The following is a 22763-nucleotide window of genomic DNA, read 5'->3' on the forward strand; positions in this document are numbered from 1 at the left end:
ACGCCCGGGTGGCGGATGAGGGCCACCAAGGGTCCCCTCGAGGCTCTGCCCGTCTGGAGAGCGACAGCCACCCCTCCTGCCCCCAGGCTGGGGGAGCCTGGCCGGGAGGGATGGGGGGGAAGGAGGGGACGGAGGGAGGGGAGAAGCAGGGAGGGAGGGAGGGAAGGAGGCGCCCCCTCCCTCCTTCCCCCCGCCGCGCACCCGGGCTCCGGCGATGTGGTGAGTCACCGGCAGGTCAGGACCGCGCCGGAGGGGCGGAGGGAGCCGAGGGGGACCGGCTGATTTACCGCTGGGAGCCGCCACCAGCGCGGCGGAGGCGCCGGAGGGAAGGAAGGGCGCGCAGAGCCGCCCCGCAGCCCAGGTGACGGGCGGGAGGCCCCTGCCCGCCGGGGCGCGCAGCCCCCGCCGCCCCCAGGTAGGGACGGCATTGCGGGGCCCGGGGCCGGCGGGGGGCGGCGGGAGGGGAGCGGGCGGAGCGGCGCGGGGTAGCGGAGGTGCCGCCGGGCTGCGCCCCGCTCCGCCCCGCTCCGCCCCGCCCGGGCTGGGCTGGGCTGGGCTGTGCCGCCGTGCCGGCTGGCTGAGGCGAGGACGGCGGGAGCCAGCCCGCCGGGGTGCAGCGCTCGCCCCTCCGGCGGCGGTGCCGGCGCGCAGCCCGCTCCGCTCCGGTAAGGACCGGCGAGCGCGGGGAGGAGACGGGGCGAGCCGGGAGCAGGGGAAGGACGGACGGGGAGCGGCACGGGGGTACCGCGCCGTGCCCCGCCCGGCAACTTGGCGGGAGCCCGGAGCCGCCGCTGCCCTCCCCGGGGCAGGTGAGCCGCGATGCGGGGCCGCCGGCACCGGCCCGCCCCTGCCCGGCCGGGATCCCCCACGTCGCGGTGCGGGGCTCGGCGGGCAGCGCTCCCCGGGCCGCTCGGCGCAGGCTGAGGGCGCTGCCCCGCCGCCCCTGCCCGCCCAGCCGAGCCGGCGGCGGCGGGGCTGTCCGCAAGCGCGGCGGGGGAAGTTCCAACTCGGAAACGGTGGCCCCGAGGTGCGGGTCTGCGGTGGCCGGTGCGGTCGCCGTGCGTGAGGCTGAGGGCTCGGGGTGAGCCTGTGGGATTCCCCGGGCTGGGGAGTCGTGCCGTGTGGGTGTGCGGCGTTCGCGGGCTTCCTTGCGCTCATATTCCACTTTCGGCTTTTTTTTTTTTCTTTTCCATTTTTAAAAGCAGAGTTTGCTTAAAAATGGTAAATAATTTGCACCGCATTCCACCGATGTTTCCATGCCAGCATTAAATTAGGTGGTTTTGGGCTCTATAGATGCTAAGTGCACTCCTTACAAATTGGAAGTTTCACACGTATATCTTAAAATAGCGATTAATAACCGAGTAACAGTGGTGTTTAATAAACCGTGCGTTTGTAACCTGCAGGAGGTTATTCAGGCTGCAGTGCATGCTTTTCCCAAAGAACCTATGCCATGTGTGGTACTTCATTTCCTTTCATCCTACAGGTGCTTTTTGCATTGTCCACCAGCAAAAAGAGGATGGTGTCTTTTTCTTTTTTGTCTGTTTTTTTTTTTTTTTTTTGAGATCTGAGAGGTTTGGATTCATAATCAGGCAAGATAAAGTGTCTCACATGTTTCTCTAAGAGCTGGTTAAATGTTTACAGATCATACACTGCGAGAGCAAAAAGCTAGCTTTTGGCAGGAGCTGCATGTTGAAAACAAAGTAAGTTGGAGAATGACTGTATCGCTTGTTCTTTGTGTGCTCTAATCCTTCTTCAGCGCTGTATGATTCTTTTTCTGACTGTCTTCTAATTCAAACTGAATCATTTGGAAAAAGGAATATTTTGTAAAACATTCATCTCTATTTACAGAAAAGAGAGTCAGCCTCTTTGCCTTTTTGTTGGAGAGTGAATGAATTGTCTTTCTTTATTATCCTATAGGGCTTCCTATAGGGCTTTTTTTTTTCCTTTTTTTTTTTCTCCAGAGGTTAACCACTGCACTTTACTGCTAAACTAAATTGCACATGTTGTGGCTGGAGAGTGGTTGGTGGCGGTGTCGCTCGCTGAGGGGAGGTGGCAGTGCAGCCTGTAGATGGAGGGGAGCGCGGTGAGTCAGGGCAAGCCGGCCAGAAAGCCAAAACTCAGCAGAGGTTCAATGAACAGTTCATGAATGCAAAACTGAGCGGCAAATGTTGTCCTCCCAGGGCTGCCTTTCCCAGCCTGATTTCCCTGTGTTTATAGTTTTCTGGTACCTTAGCTGATGACCTGTAACCTCCTCCCGCTGGTCCAATGCAACTGAAGGGGCCAACCCACCTACTCTTGTTCTTCTGTGATCTGTGAGTGACTGCTCTGGATTTTTCAACTCAGAGGAGACATTCAAAGCCTGCTGCCTCCCAGCTCTGGCTTCCAGGACTCCAGAGAGTAACTGGCACAGCTGGCTGCGGTGCAAGAGCCTTCATGGCCACGAAGTGAACCTGATGCCAGCAACATGCTGGGCTGGGGTAGCCCGAGCGCCCGAGCTGCAGCAGTGGGAGTCCCAGACCTCTGGAAGATCTGCTCTGTAGCACCATTGCTTTGTGGTGGGGACGTGTCTAGACTTTATTCACTTCAGACAGAAAGCATGGAGAGGTTCTGTGTCTCCACGTGTGTTTGTGGAATCTCTAGTGTAAGGGAAATCCTGCTCGGGCTGTCTCAGCGCTACAGAAACACACACTGTTTCTTGAACGAGAAAGAGATAGAGTAGCTGAATAGCGTTCTCTGAAACTACAGGAATGCGAAACCCAGAAGGGAGTTACAGGATCTGTCTGGTGCGAAAGAGAAGGAACAGGTTGCAGCGTGATACTTCAAACAAGCCTTCCTAAGATTTTGGGTGGCAACCACACCTTCGTGGCCGGTTCCTGTGAAACCCTTGTGTCCAGGCTTCCCACCCCCAGCTCCCCGACGCTGCCTCACTGGCTGCCCTTCGAGCCGGTGGCATAATTTCATGTTTCATTAGGCTGTTACCACCAGCCAAGCCATTGACCTGTGTATCTTGTCCGCTGTGGCCACAGCCTGTGATTTTGCCTCACATGCAAAGTTTGTAGCCAGTAGTTAAACCTGTGGTCATGCCATGGCGGCTGCCACACGGTCCCAAGCAGCATGTCAACAGCGAGGAGGCAGGACCACGTGGAGGACTTCACGGGTGGCACCTCTTTGCCTGTCCCTCCCCACGCAGCCAAGCCAGGAAGGTTTCTGTTCTTCTCTCCTTGTAAAAAGGTTGTGTTTTTTCTTGGCAATGGTTTTAACAAATCTATATCTTGTACATAGCGACTGATGCAAGCGAGTTAGCAGAAGCCGTTTTTAAATCAGTTTCCTTACCCAGGGGAAATGTAGTATAGACAGGACCTTCAGGAAACGAATAATTAGGTGACCTTTTTCCCCCCAGAATATCAGGTCTGTTTTATGTAGAGCTGTTTGAAGTCACACAAATTCTCATTACTCTCCAAATCTCTAACCTTGCCTTGTTTAAGATACCTTTTAGGAAATCAAATCAGTGTTTCAATCTAATTTCCAAAGGCATTCAAACACATGGTATGTGTGCTAACTTGTTTCCTCTAGCATTAACAAATCGAGCAAATTGCCAAGCTATTTGCCTTCAGGAAAACTATGATGTTGTACAAGAAGATAAAGTATTTTTTCCCTCCAATTTTAAACATTAGAAAAATAAAGGAGAGGTAGAGTTATCAGACCAAAGTGGTCTAGGATATAACACCTTTGAAGGAAACAGTATTCCCAAATAGATTGCCTTTTTTTTTAATCCGTTCTGACACTTTTTAGTCGTGCTGTGATCTTTTTCAGTCACTTGATGTGGCTGGGTGGTGACCGAGTCCCCTCGGTTCAGGTGCACCTTCCTTGAATTAGTTGCGATTGAGTACAACAGGTATCAGAGTGGGAAACAGAAATGGAAATAAAGAATTTGAGGGGTTTATAGCCCTCAAATTTTAAGGGTTTTATAGCCCTCATATGTTGAGGGTGTGCATAACCCAGGCACTGGGTGCATGTGGTGCAAACGTGGAGGTGGTGGATGCCCCAAAACCCCTCTCTTCTGCCTCTCCCCTCGGTGCGCCGGTCTCCAGGGAAGCAAATGCCTCGGAGCATTTCATTTTTCAGGCAAGTGTCAATAACAGAAGAGTTTCTGTAACGCTGAGGTGTTTCATAAGCTCAAAATACTTAAAAAGATCCCATTTTTTGCGCATCCTACAGCTCCATGATAGTCTCTTCTGCTTGCCCCAAGAAAATGAACATGCGATTGTCCTTTTGTATGGAAGACAGCGGAAGGGATCTCTTTGAATTCGTGATAAATTTGGCTGCAAATGCATGCGAAAGGAAAATTGCCAAATGCTTTCAGAAGATTTTCATTTTGCTCAAGTGTTGACACCACGGCCATTGCCATGGTATTTGATAGCTATCCATTTTGTTGTGTACGTTGTGGCCTTAACCTCTCTTTGAAGGGTCACATTGGCATATCTTTTTTCCAGGAGTCACAGAGAAATAACAATTTCTGTGTAAGTTGCTTCCCTCTACCGTAGCTCCTTCATTTTGACGTTTATCCAACTAAGCAGTATCAGAATCTCTTTGACATGTGCTGGTATTGTTTCTGCGAAGGAGCAGTGACCTAGCTTGATAAATTGAAAAAATCAGCAATATAACTAAATACGTGACATTTATTGAAATTCATTCTTTGCCGTGGAGCTACTTTCTTTCAAAAATATTGAGAATAGTAAGGGATTGCAGCTGCAATTTGATTAAATCTACAGTTGTTACCATTTGCCTTCTGAAAATTGATTCCCTCCCCTCCCCGTCCCCCGGCTTGACATGCTTATTGATTAAAAACTCTGCGCTGGCCTAAGCCAGCAGATATTTGTTAGTGTTTGTGTGCTTCCCATGCGAGTTCGGACAGGCTTTCGACCCTGGAAGCCGACTCTACTCCGAAGCTATTGGAAATGGTAAGGTTCCTTAGCAATTGTTTTAAACTATATGATGACACATCTCTGAACCCCATTGTACGAAGGAAAAATACCTTCTGACTGGAGAGAGATTTCCTGTTTATGTGTGTGTTTGCTGGAATTAAGCCTTCCCCTGTGTGTTGGCTGAGGGTTTTTTTTGGTTTTTTTTTTTTTTTTTTGTAATCCAAAATGGCAACATGGCGAGTCACCTCCAGAGTTTATTTTTTGGACAGGATACAGGTCTTTTATTTTCAAAATAGCATGGCTCTGGAGTTGATGATGAAGCGTAGGGGCCTCTCAGTTATGCTTCTACAAGCAGGCTCAGTTAATTGAGGTGGCATAGTTATAAAGACAGCTAGATTTAGGCAATAAGTAATTAACTTTTATTGACAATTTTATACAATGTGAGTTGTTCGCTTCCCACACAGGAAGATTTTGGCTTCAGGCAGATGTTCTTTCAGCATAAGGATATGAAATTTGCCAAATGGATAATTTATTTTATAAAATGGCTAGAATCATAGCTTTGGTTGTGACTGAAGAGAGTCCCGTAAAATCTTCTGATTCTCTTTATGGAGTGAAGAGTAGCCCAACATGTGGCCTCCAGGCGAGAGCCCAACTGCAGGAGGTTTGCATGCAGGACCCGAAAGGCTTCCAGCTGTGTAGACATGGGCAGGTGACCAAAAAACAAAGTATCTGTAATGCTCCTGCCTCTTGGGATCTGGGGTGCCCATGTTTGTGACCTTGTAGTGTGCCTCTGCACCCTGCGTGCCACAGATGAACCCCCTTCAGGTTTGTTACGAGACTCGAAAAGGCATTTTGCCTATAACAGTAACGAGGCTGGACCACCCTGCATTTAGGGAGTAAAGTTATAGTTATTTATTAAATACAGAGTTAAGGTTTCTGGTTTGCTTCAAATGATGCTCGTTTTAAACAACTGTCTGGGACTGGGAGAAACCTGGACTAATGGACTGATTACACCGAGCGTTCATTAGGGCTGAGAGCCACATGGCCCCAGTGCGGGACGTCTGCGCCCAGCTCCAGCTGTGCCAGCAGCTGCCCCTGCCCACATCTGGCAGAACGTGGCCCTCAGCCTGTCCCTCCGTCACCCACCACAATGGCTCGGACCCACAACGCGTGCCACTTTTCTTTTTACGCCTCCTCTCGTGGTTGCGGTACTTGCCTGGGGGTAACTGTGAGCAAGACTATGGCCTCTTGGTTGTCCCCGGGAGTTGTGCCGCTCTTCACAGGCGCTGGGTTTAGCTCTGCCTTTGTGTGTCTTTGCAAAGTATTTGCCAACTGGATTTCCTCTCCTTCAACTTTAGTGGAAGATCGAGGTATCTTTTTCCACACAAAATTTTTCTTGTTAATATTTGTACAAATTACTAATTCCTGCAGGAGCTATTTATTTTTGTCTAAATTTTGTGGAAACAGAAATCCTTTCCGAGCATGTCTAATGAGCAGATGAAAACAATTACCAGCTACACTTAGAATTCCAGACTTACTTATTTTCCCCTTACTTTAGGAGATATTATTTCTTTCATTTCTTTGTTTATTTTTTAGTTTGTTTGAGCTGGATGCTGAACTTCACCTTTCATTTACATCATTTTTTCCACATTGAAAATGTTCTGGCTAGCATGGTTTCAAGCTTGGTAGAGGTCTGTTGTGCCATGTGAATGTCTAGAGACATACATGGGTTTTTATTCTTTTGTCTTTAGCTTTATGATGAATAAGAAAGCTTTTTGGAAGGGTTGTCCCAAAGTAAATCACCAACATTTCAGAACCATGAGAGATTGGGGTTTCCTTCTCCCCCCCGTCACCCACCCCGTGGATGATCTTATGAGGATAAAGGTAGCAGGTTTCCCAGCCTTTGAGAAAATTCACAGATCTGTGGGTTGTCCCAAATGCACGACTAGAAAAGAACGTTTTGCTCTGTAAAACTGAAATAACTTCACAAGCTTCACCTGTCTTCAGATACATGCTGAGGTAACTGAGGCTTGGATTTCTCTCTATCTTTAAGACTGCTATACAGCCAAAATTGTATTAGGATTCCTGTTATGGGAATTACATACCCTTTTATCTGTTATGGGTATTATTATATCATTTTCATGTGCCTTCATGACATGTGTCTCCTCATCCAAAAATACCAGATTCCATTGGTTAGGTCTGATTAAGCAGAGAGAGGCAGCTTTACTGAAGACAATGAAAGGTGTTGGTAGTTAAATTCATGTCAAGAGTTGATTAATTCGTCTTTCCTAATGTCATTGAAAATGTTAAATGAATTACTGGATTTATATTCAGTTTTCCTGTCTACTTCTAGAAAGTGGGTACTAATTTGAAATGTTATATATTACTGTCCTGCAAAACCTTTGCTTAAACTCTTTAGGTTTATTGCTTTTGCTCTTTGGATTAGAGGCTAATATTTTTCCTGTGGAAAAATGTTTCTTGTTAATACTCAGTATTTCATATCATTCTTAGAAATGCCCAGAGCTGCAGTAAAAAAAAATACAATCGCAATATTAATAATGCTTTAAAAAGTAGGTAGAATGCAAACAGTATTGGACTCCAGTGAAGCAGTGAACCAATGTGAAGCTCCCTGTGTGATTAAGCACTTCTGCATCAGAGAGTATAATCCAAATTTCACCCTGAAAAATATGTTTACCATCCATTCAAATCAGCGGAAAACACTGTGAATGTTTGAGGATGCGATTTAGCCCGCAGTAGCTGATTGAAAACTTTATCTTAACTGTTGCTTAACGCTTCTGATGAAGGGAAACTTTGGCATCCACTTTGCTGTTGCCTTCCCGTACGTGTTCAAGGACAGAGTGCTGCAATGATAATGGGTCTTATCCTTGTTTGTGTTTGCAGCGCTTCCAAACAGTAAATGGAGGGTGTTCCCCCAGCCAGGATGTAGGTGCCTTTGGTTAAACTCGAGGTGTCTGGACACAAGTGAATTCCATCACCTTCAGTGGAAACTATACAAGTGCTGAGAACAGGTAGAGGACCCACGCTTCTCTGTGGCTTCATTCCTATGCTTTGCTTTGTTTTCCTCATTTCCTAGTATTTAGTGTTGATTAAGTATATTGTAGTCAGGATCTGAAATTCCCAAATGTCTGTTTTTCCTGGTATTGCAAACATTGGCCTTACATACGAATCCCCAGAGAACATGCCACGGGGGAAACATTTCACTGTGTCCTCTTGCCTTCTCAGAGGATTAAATAGCTCCTTGTCTGGGGATGTCCTCTCCTGTGACGTTCTCCAGATCTTGCCAGGTCTCTACCTTGGCTTCCCAGTCAGATTTCTACAATGGGAAAATCCTATTGAATCTACCCAACTTGGGAACCTTACTATAAGTTTTTGAGCTGTCCTATGAAATGTAATAGCAGTTCTGTTCGTGCTTCAGAACTGCAATATGTTAAAACCCCACCCATTTTATCTTCCATTAAATCCCGTAGACTTGAGTTACTCTTATTTATATCAGATTCCGTTGGATTTTAGTCTTTATTATCCTGTTCTGATGTATACAAAAGAGATGGATTGCGAGGCATGTCTGTTTGCGAGAAAGGGATGATTCCCTCCCTCTCCTGGTTATGTTCAGAAAGACCTGACCAAGAACAGCTCTCTTTTCTCCTGGATAACTATGGAAGGCTGCATGAGAGGATTAGTTCTGAATGCCGAGCATGCAAACAGAAGGTGGGAGAGATGGGAGCCACACAGGAGGAAGGCAAAGTCAGCACAGAGTGCATAAAATCGCAAAAAATCATTAATGACCTTCTAATTGCAGAACCGAATCCCATGTTTTTCCCGCAGGGCCAAAATGAGAAAACACCGTGCATGGTCATTATCAGTCAGGAGGACTGTTTGCCAGTTCTCTGGAGTTTTCTTTCCTTCTGAAAACACATTTACAAAAATAAGTATGTGTTTGTTCTTCTTCAGATGTAAGCTGACATGATAAAATCAGCTTGGGGAGAGCTCAGAGACATCTTTTGCTGCAATGAAAATTGCTGCATGGTGGTGTTTTTTTTTTTGTTGTTGTTGTTGTTTGTTTTCAGATTGGGGGGTTTTCATATAACATGTTTTGAAAGAACTCCTTTTATGCAAATAACATCACATTTCTCTCGTAAACTAAACACAAGCTGGGCCAACCTCTGCCTGCAGATAAGTGCGCATGGCTTCCAAAGTTCCCCTGACTGCAGCGGGAGGGCTTCCTGCTTATCTGAGGAGAGTACTCGCCCCAAATCCCTGCAGGGCACAAAAATAAGGTAACAACCAGTGAATTGTTCTCGCAGTACAAAAAGCCTTTCAGGAAGCAGCAAGGAGGAATAAGAGGTGGCTAAGGGATAAGAAAGTGCCCCTTTCCCTTCTGGAAAAGCCAAATCTGAAGGTAGGTTATTTACCGAGACCTCCATTGCATGCTATTAATAGGGGTAAAAGCCCATCAGTCAAATCTTTGACTAGGCATGGTTTATAGGGATTTCAAAGACATATGAAAAGATAATGCCCGTGCCCATTAGCTAGTTACTTGGAAATGCAATGTAGGTTAATTCAGTCTTTCTTTAAAGAGTAATGATTATCTTCATTAACAATATATAAGATTTTTAAAGATTTACTCTTCTGCACCTATCATCCCTGTTAAGTTATGCCTTCTCCATCTCAGTATTTACCCTGTATCATCTATTGCTCATTTTAAATGAGGTAATATTGAGATTCTGTCATGTCAACAGATCTTCTGCCTTTCAGGCTGTTTCAAGCACCCCGTTTTCTAGTCCTTAGTCAGCTCAACTATCCCAGGAATCGATGAGAATATTGTTTGCATAAAGACTGTGGAGTCGAGTTTTGGAAAAGGTGGTGGCTTCACAGTAAAGGAATGTAACTTATCCCAACAAACCTTAGGTCTGAAACCAGGCTTTTCGTGTGAAAATGAGGGTGCGTACGAGTTTAGATCTCTCCCATCATCACCCCCAACAGCTGTATCTTTTTCAAGTATAAATTGCTCAAGTGAGTAATTGTTAATCACACGAGCAGTCCATTTATTATTTGAACATGACATACGTGGTGCTAATAAGCAATACAATATAATGTGAATATTTGAAGTAGAAGCAGGGATGTAAAAGAAAATGTTCTTGTTAAGTGACAGTGACCTTTGCTCAGCGCCCAAAGTATTGAATTCAGTGCCATCAACTACTTAACTACTCCTCATGCTCAGGAACAAATGTTGTAATATAACGTCCTAAATTAAAAACATACATTAACTGACGTTTCCAATTTTAACACTGCCTTTTGATTTTCCTTTTGGATAAGCAGACCAAGCTTAAAATTATGGGTAAGATCCAGAGAGGCTACTTTGGCATCTATAATGGGGTTTAGAGTGAGTTCAGGGCGTAAGTCCAAGAAAGAGATCCAGAAAGCTAACACTCACTGGCCACAAAGCTCTCAGGTGCTTAGACTAGCCGTTGCCTGCACTTCGTGCGGAATATTCCCTGGATCTCACCTGAGCTTCAGCTCCGCAGGAGAAGATCACGTGGAGCAGTAAGAGGCCCTCAGTCCTGGCCAGGTTACAGCTCCCAGCCACGCTGGTTTGCAGTGCCCAGACAGGATGGAGCCGGGCACCGCAGACATGTCCTGATGCTCACAGGCGTCCTCCAGTCCCACGCTAAATCCCGGCTCTTCCTCCTGGCCCGCTCAGCTCCGAGGCATGAGGACAGCTGTACCTAGGAGGATTCGCATCCGTGCCTTCCGCTGTCTGCATCTTCCCACTGCGACGGGGGGCGGAGAGCGAGGACCGGCCGTCAGGGTGGGATGCTGGATCTCTCGCGGCAGAAGGGCAGGAGAGCGCAGGCAGGGGCTGCCGGCACCCAGGCAGCAGAGGGGGGCAGAGCCAAGCCCTCGTCCCACGTTTAGACCTTTGGCCAACCTGTTCGTGCAGGGACGGAGACCTTTACGGCAGGCACTGTCCTGCAGCTCAGCTTTGCTGTGCTGTGCCTGTTGCAAACACCAGCATGAAGCCCTTTTTGGAGGTGTTTGGTAAGAATGCGCTCATTTATCCTCGTATCACCCCTATGAGAAAGGTAAATACTCTCTGAAGTTTGGAAACAGTCTCTTTGCTTATCTCACAAACTCCTCGAATCTGGCTCCAGATTTCCAAAGGTGAAATCCTTTGGAATTTGGACCCACTCCAGGGTCTGGACAAGTCCAAAACCTGGTACCAGGCCCTGTATGAACAAGAACCCCTGAGGGCAGTGGTTGAGTGGTTGCACATTTAAGCTCCCCAGGTCCCCCCAAAATGAGGGGGGGAGAGGGGCTGAAAGAAAGTAAATGAAGCAGCTGAAAAATCCGTTCAGAAAAAAAAAGACAAATACGCCATTAGCATGGAAAAACTTGGTCTGCTCAGCCATCCCTGAACACCTTCTTCAAACTGTTGAGCTTCTCAGCATCCTCTGAAGGTCAGCACAATATTTCAGAATAAAAGCTGCGGCTGACGGGCCCTCGCTGAGGGAGATCTGCCAAAATACAGGAGCTGAGGCTGCTCCAGATCAGCCACTCTACTGATTGCAGCTGTGACACTGTTGCCTCTGGTGAGAGCCGGGATGTCAGATAGGCTGGTCCCAGGCCATTTCGGGATTTATGAACACCAATACCGTAAAGTCCTTGGAAGCAGATCATGAATCACAGGTTCACAGCAAGGCAGCAGTCATGCCAATGAGCCGTCATTAACTCAGTTTCTAAACCGAGTGAAAGTAGGGCATCAGTTAAAGTGCACTGCAATAACATAAACTTGCAGTGACAAAAGCGAGGTCAGCATTAAAAAGAAAAGGTCGTAACCTCCTAACCAAACACAGATGGGAAATGAACACTCTCCTTGACATTGCTCCTGCTTGATTATCAAAAAGCTGCTATGAAGCTAAGTACACCATCACGTTATTAACTTTGGTATCAGATAAAGGATGTGTTCTGCTAAGCTAAGGCATAAATATAGACTTCATTACTTTCACTAGGTGGTTTACAAACACAGGCAATTCAGTTTTCTCTGTAGCCATTCTGAGGGTCTGCACCACATTTTTTCATGGGGCAAAGGCTACCAAGTTAGTTTTGCACAGAGGCCGTTTCTGGGGGCTAGTTATCTCAGATAGAACATTAAACGATTGTGGTTATGATGCTTTTGGAGCCAGTTTGAGCATGGAAGGAGTGCAGTCTCCTTTCCAGCACTAAACACGATACATGTGGACAAATCACAGTATCAGCCCAACGGGCTGTGCCAGGCCAGACTGGTTCGGCAGCCTCACGAAAGCTCCTAGATGCAAGGAGGGGCCTTGGAGGCAACCTAAAGGCAACACAGGGCCACAGGCAGAGCTTTTCCCCAGCGTCTCCTTTGGCTGGGTAAGGCAGCCTCCAGCAGTCTCATTCCAGCCCGGGGGCCCAGCACACTCTTACAGATGTGCTGATCTCGCTGGGAACTTGCACAAAGTTTGCCTGTGACATCTTGGCTTGACGAGCTATGTATCAAGCAAGGCATCAGCAACCTATTGGAAATCCTTGACCCTGGGTTTTGTCGCTCATTTGCCTTGTGGCTCTCGGATACGCGTTGACTGAGAAGGCTGAAGTCACGGCACCCGGTGGCATGCTTTATGTGCGCCCTCCGAGCAGACGAGCCGCTGCCTGACACCCTCCTGCCAGCTCCTTCAGAGAAAAGAACAGAGCCAGCACAATTTCTTTTGCTTGGTATCCTAGGTATTTGTACCACACCTTGGAGGAATTCAGGGACTTGATGGGTTTTAGTTGCTGTTATTATTATATTCATTATGTTTACTATGACATCAAAAGGAAGCGGAATAATTTGGTGAGCATGTAGATCCTTTGGTACAGTTTTCATATAATATACTTTATCATCACTATCTGTTGATGTACAGAACTCTTTTTTTTTTTTTTTTTTTAAAAAAGAGATTAATGTTTGGCTATGAAGAGTTATTGTCTCAGGGACTCCTAAGAACCATTAGCACCAAATGACAATTAAACTGCAGGAAATGCCTTGCATCAAGATCACTCATAATTGCTGCTAGAACATTTAGATCAAATCTGTATGCTGTCTTGGTTACTCGTGGCTATCTGCCTTTTAATCTATCTTTTTCATTTTATGACCCATGCCATTCCTTTAATTACCACAGTATGGAAAGCTGTTAGCTTTACACGACAGGAAGGGCTTCCAAAATCTGCTGTGCATTTCTATACAAGAATTCAGGTAGATAGATGTTATAGCCATAAAGCATAAAGTAGAAAATCTAAGTAAGTGGTGAGAGTAGTTAAGGGAATTGAGCTAAAACTGTGCTTGGAGCCAGGTTTGCCAACTTGGCTCTTTACGAAAGGAGGAACTACATTCCAAGGAAATTACACTGTCCCCGTTCTGTACAGACAACCACAAAATGCTCAGACTCATGCAAAAAGTCAATCAACAGGATCGACTCAGAAACTCAAGAAAACTGCTTTCTCCTACTGTAAGGTGTTTTTATCACACCTAAAAAGACTTGCATCTTTACCTGAGCTTGTATGACTTCCTTGGTGAACCAGGGCACATGTCTGCATTTATCTCAGCTGGCTAGAATCAACAAATGTCCTTGCTTTGCATATGCAGTGAAAGTACATTAAGAGATTAATTAGTCTGTCCAAACACATGAAAAATTGGGAGCCAAACCCAAATATCTCCATATTCACTCACCTGAAGCAGAAGACCAACCTTACCCTGTGTTATTGATCATACAATTGTACAATAACAAGCATAACGTGTTATTCTACGCCACACACAGCTCCTTTCCTACTTGGACCGAGTAAGATGTTGTCAGTTGTCAGGCTGAATTATTTGCTGCAGATACCAAGCTTAAGCCTGTGCTAGAACTGGGTTTATTTTAGTACCAGTGTAGTGGTAAAGAGCCACAATAGCATCACAGGTATTTTCTTACTGAAGCTCCACAATTGCTGACTTGCATTTCAGGTGAACATAGTGGATCAATAGTGTTGTGTTGTTCAAAGTTTAGTTTCTGTTTTCCTGCTACCACTAAACAATACAATAATGGGGAAAAAAAATATCCATCCTTATGCATCCAGATGTGGAAAGCTGTTCTCCTGTATTTAAAGATCCAAATTCATCTGGAAACATACGCATGAACAAACAAGGAAGGACTTACCTTATTGTGGGTATTTTCTCTGTGTTTTTCAATTATTCTTTGTATATTTTGCACTTCTTTTCTAGTTCCTGTTCTTTGTGGAACTGATTTCTCAGCCCTTAGAATGAGTACCACTTCCTCGCATGAGAAATTTCCCTGAATCCCAATAAATGCTGTATACCACCTTTTAAATTAGTCTTTTTGAGCAACGTATCTGCTCCACTCGTTTGTAATATATCAGTGAGTCTTTGCCGAGGTTCGTTACAAAAGAACCTGTAGTGCCATTGTAGCCCATCACAACAAAAAAATGATTAAATAAATCCAGTTATGCTACAGACCCAAGATACGAGTTGGATTTAGAATGTTAAGATCTGAAGCAAGTTTCCAAGAAAACACTGTGCTTTATTGGACTGCAGGGGACCTACAGAAAAATATTGCTAAATGAGTATAAGAATAACATTTTCTCCACTGCAAAGGATAGATTAGTGTTCTTGTGTTTTAATGCCTGTTAAAAATAAACCTGTCAGACAACGAAAATGCTTCTATTGATAGCTGCTGTGAATTACAATGGCATGTTGGACCCAGTAATGGACCGTGTATATTAAAGAGCATATTTTATGCTGGGAGAATTGAGATTCTTTTTTCGTATTTCAATATTGTAAGAGAAGGCTTACAGATCGGTTGAACATGCTAATGAAAGCAATTTCTTCTGACACACATGGCTGCACTGGGTATGTAGAGGATTTAGTTAATGGTAGATCCTCCAGCAATTGTCTAGGCTGTGCCCTGCCCACCGGTTCTTCACCATCAGCCGTCTGCATGCACACACACCTCTCGGTGTACCATAGAAACCTCCCAGCTCTGTTATGAATGAATTTATGACCTAAATCACCGCTACTAAGTCCTGTGACTCTATGCACTAGGAAAATGCGTCATGTCAGTGTACGTATCGTGCTGCAGTAAAGTTATGTTCCCATCCTAGTGAGGATGAGTAACCTAAATTAGAGTTAAAATAGTGCTGAAGATGAGGGAACGTGGATTTTAACTCAGATTAGCCATTTGAATTCAACTCAGGGATCATTTGTATGTTTGTTGCTGACTTACTCTCTCCAATTTCCTTGTTCTTTCTGTTATTTTAACTCAAGGTAGCTAATTCAGGTTAGCAATTCTGACTTAAGAACATTTTTAATCTGTGGACATGGGAAATAGATTAACCTCAATAAGTGTGTTACATATAACCAATCTTGTCTACAGATGCAATCGGTTAATTGAAAAGTCTGGTGAAGACACGTCCGCTGTGGGCTCTAGTCTGTTGAAGCTGATGCCAGTGCTGTGACAGATTTGCAACAACAGATTAAAGTTGGATGGATGGAGCTGTTCTCATCTCCCCCTCTCATTTGCCCTGTCCTGTTAAATGATGCTGCTGTCTCCATGGCAGGGCATCTGATCCACAGGGAATCAGGTCCTGAACTGGCACAGATTTCAGTCCAGGATGGCAAAGCAAACTGAACTCTCAGGAGCAGCAATCACTATGGTTATCCTGTATAAATTTGTCACCAGGAGTCTGTCAGAGCCCAAAGTAACAAGATGTACTATCCCACTGGAAAAAATATAAAACTATATTACCAAATATTTCCTGAAAGAGGGGAAAAGGCTACCATTTGCTGACAGTAGAGTTTTTGAAATATGAATTAACATGGCTCTGCTGTTACCTAACCTGAAATGACCTGGCTGAGGCCTAAATGTATTCTTGTACAAACACGCTCTACGTGGGATACGCAGGACCCTGTCATTTCCTTTTCTGTAATAATACAAGGAAAAACGGGATGCACCGAACAACGTACAAAACGCTTTCGTGTCAGTGTGTTGTCTTAGCTTGTGCAGATCTGTGGAGTGCTTTGTGATCAGAGTTAAATGGGACCCGAGTTGTTGAAATGAGGGCTAGGAAAACAAGTGTGACTCTGTTTTCTGGCTTCCTTGCATATGACAGCTTGAACATTACTCCGTAATAAGGCCAGGCCTGACTTGTCAATACGGTGGCAAACAGTGTGAAGAAGAGACAGGATGTTCAATGTTTACAAATTATCACCCTGGCCATAATTAGGGAGAATGAAACTTGTAGGAAAAAGATTGCCATTGGGAAGCCATTAATGGTACACAAACACTGAAGACCAAGCCTGGTGGGAAGCATCAGCCATAGCACTTGAGGTTGCCAGGCACACTAATATGACACATCATTACTAGCCACTTGCAACGGTTGACCAAAATGCATTTTCTCATCAGTTATACAAGCCAGTGTCTGCTGAGGGATGGAAAAATGAGCACATCATGACACAGGCTTTGAAAATATCTCTTACAAAAGAAATAATCCATCCACAGCTATTGCTTGCTGATACTTATCACAGGCCAAAGCTTACAAGTCTTCTGTAGACACATGAAAGACACACTGACACACAAGTCACAGGAAGGTCACAAAAGAATGAACAGCATCCATCATTCAAACCAAGTAGAGAAACAAAGGGATTACTTGTTTTCCCTTTGCAGCTGATAGGCAGCAACTGGTTCTTTGACCTGTATTCAAAAAGTGCATCTACAGCCTAAGTATTTTGGTTCTAATTCAGCAAAACTCTTTTTAAGCACACACAAAAAAGTGCTTAAGTGAGCTGAAATTACATTTTAGTATGTGCTAAGGAGAACTGGGACTTTTGGACCTTTGAAGAGAGGTGGGACTGAATTTTTAATTCTCCAAAGTTTTCCTCCTTCTTTGGGATGTGTTCAAGTGAAATGTGTTTGTAGTGACCTGGTCTGGAGGTTACAGAGAAGCATCTCTGTGCTGCAGACTGCAGCAGTGGAATAGAGAAAGACCCTGGGTCAAATACAGACATAAAGACGTACCAAACATCACAGGAGTCTCACTGGGGAACAGTAGAGTTTATATCATGTGAGGACTGTGAAAAAACAAATACCTAAAAGAAGGAGTTGCACATTGTACTCTTCACATAACTCCTATGTCCTCCCTAAGCTATAAATGTCTCACAGTAGAGGATGTGCCTTCTGATTTCAGGCACCTTGAGGAAAGATTCACAGTGTGCTGCAGATGGGCATTGTGGGGAACCATCTTCCCTAAAGCTGCCCATAAATCTGAGCCTGAGCTTCCCATAGGTGGGAATCAGCAGATTTCTGCCTGGGAGGATGCTTGAAACACCTTAAAAGCATACAAAGGAAGGCACAATGATGGAGCTCAAATATGAGAGCAAAGGTGACTTGGTTTTCATTTATTGCTCATATTTTCCTTTCTGTAGTGATGAAATACAGTACCTATTATTCCTGGCATTCTTTGCATTACACTGAATCCCGCCCTTGCTCTTGCTGTTAAGCTTTTTGGTTCCAATCTTGATTGCTAAAGGAGTCTAAGGAGGAATTTTCTGTCTCCGGAGCACAGATTCAAACCGGAGCTGCTTCACCAGCCGGCTGTGGGCAGAGTAGCCTATCCGAGGATACTGGCCTCACATCCCAAGATGCGGTTTGAGGGAAAGAATAAGTCAGCCAGTATTTATGGCTCTCAATCCCTCTGCAGTGCACACTGGTATTTACTGTTGGACAGTGAGGGATCCTTTTTTTCGGAGACAGGAAGAATGGAGAAGATTGTAAGCTGAAGACTGAGGGGCATACTGGGTGGGAAATATATTTGGGAACATATTAAAACAAGAAGGTAGCACATGATATACTGCAACAAAGTAGGTGCCTGGCTCTCAAGTAACCCTGCATCTTTTTTCCTGTCATGGTGGTCGATCATCCTCATCTAACTATTGTCCCACCTATTGTTTTCTCTCTCCGCTGCAATCCCACCTCTGTTATGTGGGTTTAAACTTGTTGCAGTAAACAATATACCCGCCTCTGCGTTGTGTCAGAAATAGAGCACTTTTGGAATTTTCTGCTTAATCTAGTATTTGTCAGAACATGTTGACTCGTCAGAAGTGAATCTGCAGGAATGTATCAGTTTTTAGCAGTTTCTCGGGGTGGAAGTGCCGGCTGGAAGGAGGCACTTCTGCGCTGCCAGCGCTGGCAGGGCAGGGACGTGGACACGGTAGTTCTTGGATCGGGTGTGACTTCTGGGTGTTTCACGCAAACTACGAAAGCTCTTGGTTTCATCCCAGCCTGGAGCAGGAAAAATTCTGTAATAGCAAGAAGTTTCAGAGGATGAGAAAACTGTTTCCTGCCTTATACAATATATAAGTCAGGGCTCTGTGTACTGGGGCTATTTTCTAATTATAGCAATATCCCTGCTCTTTTTTCTTTTAAACTTAAATCCATGTTTGGTTTGTTTCCAGGATTCTGTTATCACTAATTAATATCAGAAAATGTTGTTGATTTGAAGGAAGATCTTCATTTCTCAATACCAGAAGTGTGACTTGTTCTTACCAGCTAATACTTGCAAATAGCCGGTGTTTCTGATTTTTATCCCCAGCTCTAGATCATGATTCTTATCAGGTAACAGGGAGGAAGAACAATTCTTTGTTTCCAAAACCTATTATTTTGTGTAATTAATGAGGCAAGCCACAGAAAGAGTCCAGTGGACGCTGAAATAAAATGTCACAAGGAATGCAGGAGATTATTGATGGATTGTTTTAACCAATCTAGTGAAAACACTGAATTTATACACAACCGAAGCAGCTGTAGTCTATAGCCATATTTTCATTTAGCCTAAAGTCTTAATGAAATAAAAAGTCAGTACAAATTCCTATTATTAGTTTGTAATTTTCAAGGTTGTCTATTTTAAATCCTTCCAGGGGTCATAAGCATTTCTCTCGTAGCAGCACTTGCTTAACTATAGCCAAACTATAAGTATTTTCCCAAAGTATGTTATCATATTGCTGTTAGAATGCATAATTGTTTTCTCCATGGAGAAGCTAAATTTGGCTTAACAACTGTGTCATGACATTAACAGAAAATGCCTGGTGTGACAAGGCATAGCGTGGACACTGCACCGAAACGCTCATAACCACAGTTCATTTAATTGATCTTCCGAGGGGGTGAAATATCACACTAGTCATCTGCCTTTGGTTTTCCAAGCCACTTCAAACAATTGTGTGGAGAAGTGGGGAAAAAAAAAAAGTGCTAGGTTTTTTGACTTCATCAGTTAATGGCTGTAGGTCACTCGATACCGCTTTGTTTACAACACAGTGATAGGCCTGTATCTTGCAAAGGTTCACCAGAGTGACTTAACTGCTGTGGTACAAGGCCTGAAATAAAACTTGCACATGCCAGGCACCACATGATGCATAAAATATTCTAACGATATATTACAAAACCTTGTCAACACTGGGGAAAATGACTATTCCAAGAAGTGGAGCTGGCTGAAAAAAAACATTCTTTTTTTTCCAAACTGGGCCCTTACGAAAGATAGTGATTTGGGGAGCTGGAGGGAGAGAGGGAGGCGGTTATTCCTTTGGCGTGGTGGAGAAAAGTCTCTTCCTTGGTTAATCAAAAACGTCAGCAGAACAAAAGAGAAGCCCACTTCCAGCTCAGATCTTCACATTATTTCATGTCTTTCCTACTGCTCATTTTTGAGCAGCTGTGCTAAGAACCAGTTCAGCCCCTTGAGCAACTTGCCAAATACTTTATATCCACACACTGAAGCGCTACAAGTGCTTTGTGTGTCCTGGGTGTCCTGAGCAGATTTGCTTTCAGCTGCCTGTGCGCCATCTTGTTCTAAATCGTACCAGTCAGCTGGTTTAATGCTGGTTTAATACCCACGTGGAAGTAGTCGTCTCTCTTCTGCTGCCGTACAACACACCGAGAGGGGTCTTGCAGAATTTATCAGGAGAAAATCCTCTGTGAATTGTTCTGAAAGCAGTGAAATGGGTACCCCCGAAGAACAGTAACTAGCAGTTTCTAGCACAAGACAATTAATGACACTAAGCAAGATTGCGACACTTCTTAAACTGAAATAGTTCAGCTAATACATGCAGCCTAGAGACGGATTTCTGTTGACTCATAAACTGATGATTTAGTGTATGAAATATAACCACTGTTTCATTTAAATATATTTTGACAGATTAAATCTCTGACAATGAAGCCTTTTACTGCGTATCCTTCTGGGTTTATCATATTCCTGTTGGCCTTGCTGCAGAGGAGCCATGGACAATGCAAAGAAGCAGCTAAAAAATCAGAGATGAATTTGAATGTAAAATATGATCTTCCTAACTTCATTGCAGAAACACCGATCCAGAATGTAGTTTTGTACAAGCATCACGTTTATATTGGAGCCGTCAACAAGATTTATGTACTAAATGAAACTCTCCAGAACATCTCTGTGTACAAGACTGGGCCCGTTTTGGAGAACCCTGACTGCGCGCCATGCGAAGACTGCAAAGATAAAGCCAATTTATCTAACAGCGTGTGGAAGGATAATGTCAACATGGCGCTGCTCTTAGAAACTTATTACGATGATCAGCTCATCAGCTGCGGTAGTGTGTCCGGGGGCATCTGCCACCGCCACATCATTCACCCTGACAACCCTGCTGACATCGAAAGCGAGGTGCACTGCATGTATTCACCCCGGGTGGACGGAGAAGCAGATAATTGTCCCGACTGTGTCGTAAGCACTTTAGGAACCAAAGTTTTGGTGACCGAAAAGGACAGGTTTGTCAACTTCTTTGTTGGAAACACTGTGACATCTGCATTTCAGCCTCCTCATGTGCTGCATTCAATATCGGTTAGAAGGTTAAAAGAAACACAGGATGGTTTTGAGTTTCTCACAGATCAATCTTATATAGATATCCTCCCTCAGTTCCGCGACTCGTATCCCATTAGGTATGTCCATGCCTTTGAAAATGATCACTTTGTCTATTTTCTGACTGTCCAGAGAGAATCTCTTGACTCCCAGGCTTTTCACACTAGAATTATCCGCTTCTGCACTTTAGACTCAGAGATGCGTTCTTACATGGAAATGCCTCTTGAGTGTATTTTTACCGAAAAGCGGAGGAAGAGGTCCATCCGCAAGGAGGTATTCAACATTTTGCAAGCTGCCTACGTAAGCAAGCCCGGTGCTGCTCTAGCCCACGAAATGGGCCTTGGGTTGAACGATGATATTCTCTACGGCGTTTTTGCACAAAGCAAACCGGACTCTGCCGAGCCAACCAACAGATCTGCTGTCTGCGCCGTCTCCGTGCGAACCATCAACGAGTTCTTCAACAAGATTGTCGACAAGCAGAACATGAAATGTCTGCAGCACTTTTACAGGAAAGAGAGCAAATACTGCTTGAACAGGGTAAGTGACAATTAATTTGTTACAATCTGGGATGCTGGTTCTCTTTTTGCCTACTCCACTGTCAGGTAGCCGTCCCCTCAGTTTCAGTTACGAAATGTAAGTCCCTGAACATTTGAGATTATTTGGCATTGCTGATGATTCACCTCTGTAAGGATTAGTTCCTGTAAATTGACTATGAAAATCACTGAGGTCCTTACGGTGCTAAGAAAGTATTAGTGGAACAGGGGAAAAAATCCTTTTTTCAAAATTTTATTTGCAAGCAGTTATTTTTCTGCTATCTTGAGAGACTGTGATGCAAATAAATGGAACATTTAGGCAGTTATTTCTTTCAATATCTCAAAAAAGTGTTCATTAACATTCGAATCCATGTGCACTGAGGAGTCCCTGAAAATATCACTCATACTTTAAACTGTGTTAATGCTGAATCACTGCCCTCTTTAGAAAAAAATGAAAGAGGTGGTTTGGAACATGCCATGGAGAGCCAGATTGTAATACCATTACTCATGCTCGATACATAAACGGTCCCACAGAAATCAGTTTTCTTAATGAAAGAAGTGTCTATGAAAAGTGTATCTGAATGAGGATACTGGTAGTCTTGGGTGGGAGGGTTGCCCCTCTGCACACCATGTGTTCAGGTGGTTGCTGCTCTCCAGCCATATGAAGTATTGCAAACGAGGGAAGCACAGAAGTTATTTCTTCCCTTCTGGACAGTGTCTGTGCCGGTCTCATGTCAGCTTTTGTAAAGGAAATGCACAATCTGTGAATCAAGTATTTTTAACGTTTATTTTGAAACCTAAAATGCTAAAACTTTGAATTGTACCTGCTTACGCAGCAGAGCTTTAAATGTCCTCTCTGGGGAGCTTTCTTTTCCCAAATACAAGAAAACTGGAACTCAGAGGTGGTATGAGGTCCTCTCCCAGTAAGCAGGGACAGAGATGTTATGGTGGGCTCTGCTCAGCCTCGTGAGCCAGCGCGGGGCCTGTGTCAGGATAGAACAACAGCTCAGCCTGCATTTGGGCTGGAGGCGATCTCTCGTGCCCCATTGTTGGGATGGCTCCTGGTGAGAGTGGGAACCGCAGGCCTTCATCACCCTGATACCACCAGAGTCCTCCTCAGCATGCGTGCCCAGCACAGGGCGTCAGGACGGGGTGCTGGCACACACCCCTGTTAGAGATGGGAGCCTCCTGCATGACAGAGAACGGCTGCTCTTTACTGCCAGGGGTGAGACGGGGGGTTCTAGGGAGAAGGATCTGTCACAGAGCTGCTGTGGCTTCCCCCCGGGAGTGGGAATGTGCTCCGAGGGGGGTCCGACCCCCTGAGCATCATCACATCAGCCTGGGCGTTCGGGGGACGACTGCTTGTGGCAGGCTCCAGGTG

At 45.0% G+C, this 22763-nt stretch overlaps 1 protein-coding gene across 4 annotated transcripts in view; it reads left to right on the forward strand.

The window, feature by feature from the left end:
• Positions 1–277: 277 nt before the first annotated feature.
• Positions 278–22763, forward strand: part of MET (MET proto-oncogene, receptor tyrosine kinase) — a 93018-nt gene continuing 70532 nt past the window's right edge. Inside the window, exons 1-3 of one of the 4 annotated variants that reach the window (XM_063323231.1) lie at positions 571–665; positions 7827–7954; positions 20172–21386. In XM_063323231.1, the coding sequence (XP_063179301.1) occupies positions 20187–21386 (1200 nt within the window). In that variant the 5' untranslated portion in view covers positions 571–665; positions 7827–7954; positions 20172–20186. Of the gene's footprint in view, positions 416–545; positions 666–707; positions 810–7826; positions 7955–20171; positions 21387–22763 lie in introns of those variants that run through there. The other 3 variants (XM_063323234.1, XM_063323232.1, XM_063323233.1) reach the window with 3 other exon arrangements.

Source organism: Chroicocephalus ridibundus, chromosome 1, assembly GCF_963924245.1.
Source record: "Chroicocephalus ridibundus chromosome 1, bChrRid1.1, whole genome shotgun sequence".
In the NCBI taxonomy this organism is placed as follows: Eukaryota; Metazoa; Chordata; class Aves; order Charadriiformes; family Laridae; genus Chroicocephalus; species Chroicocephalus ridibundus.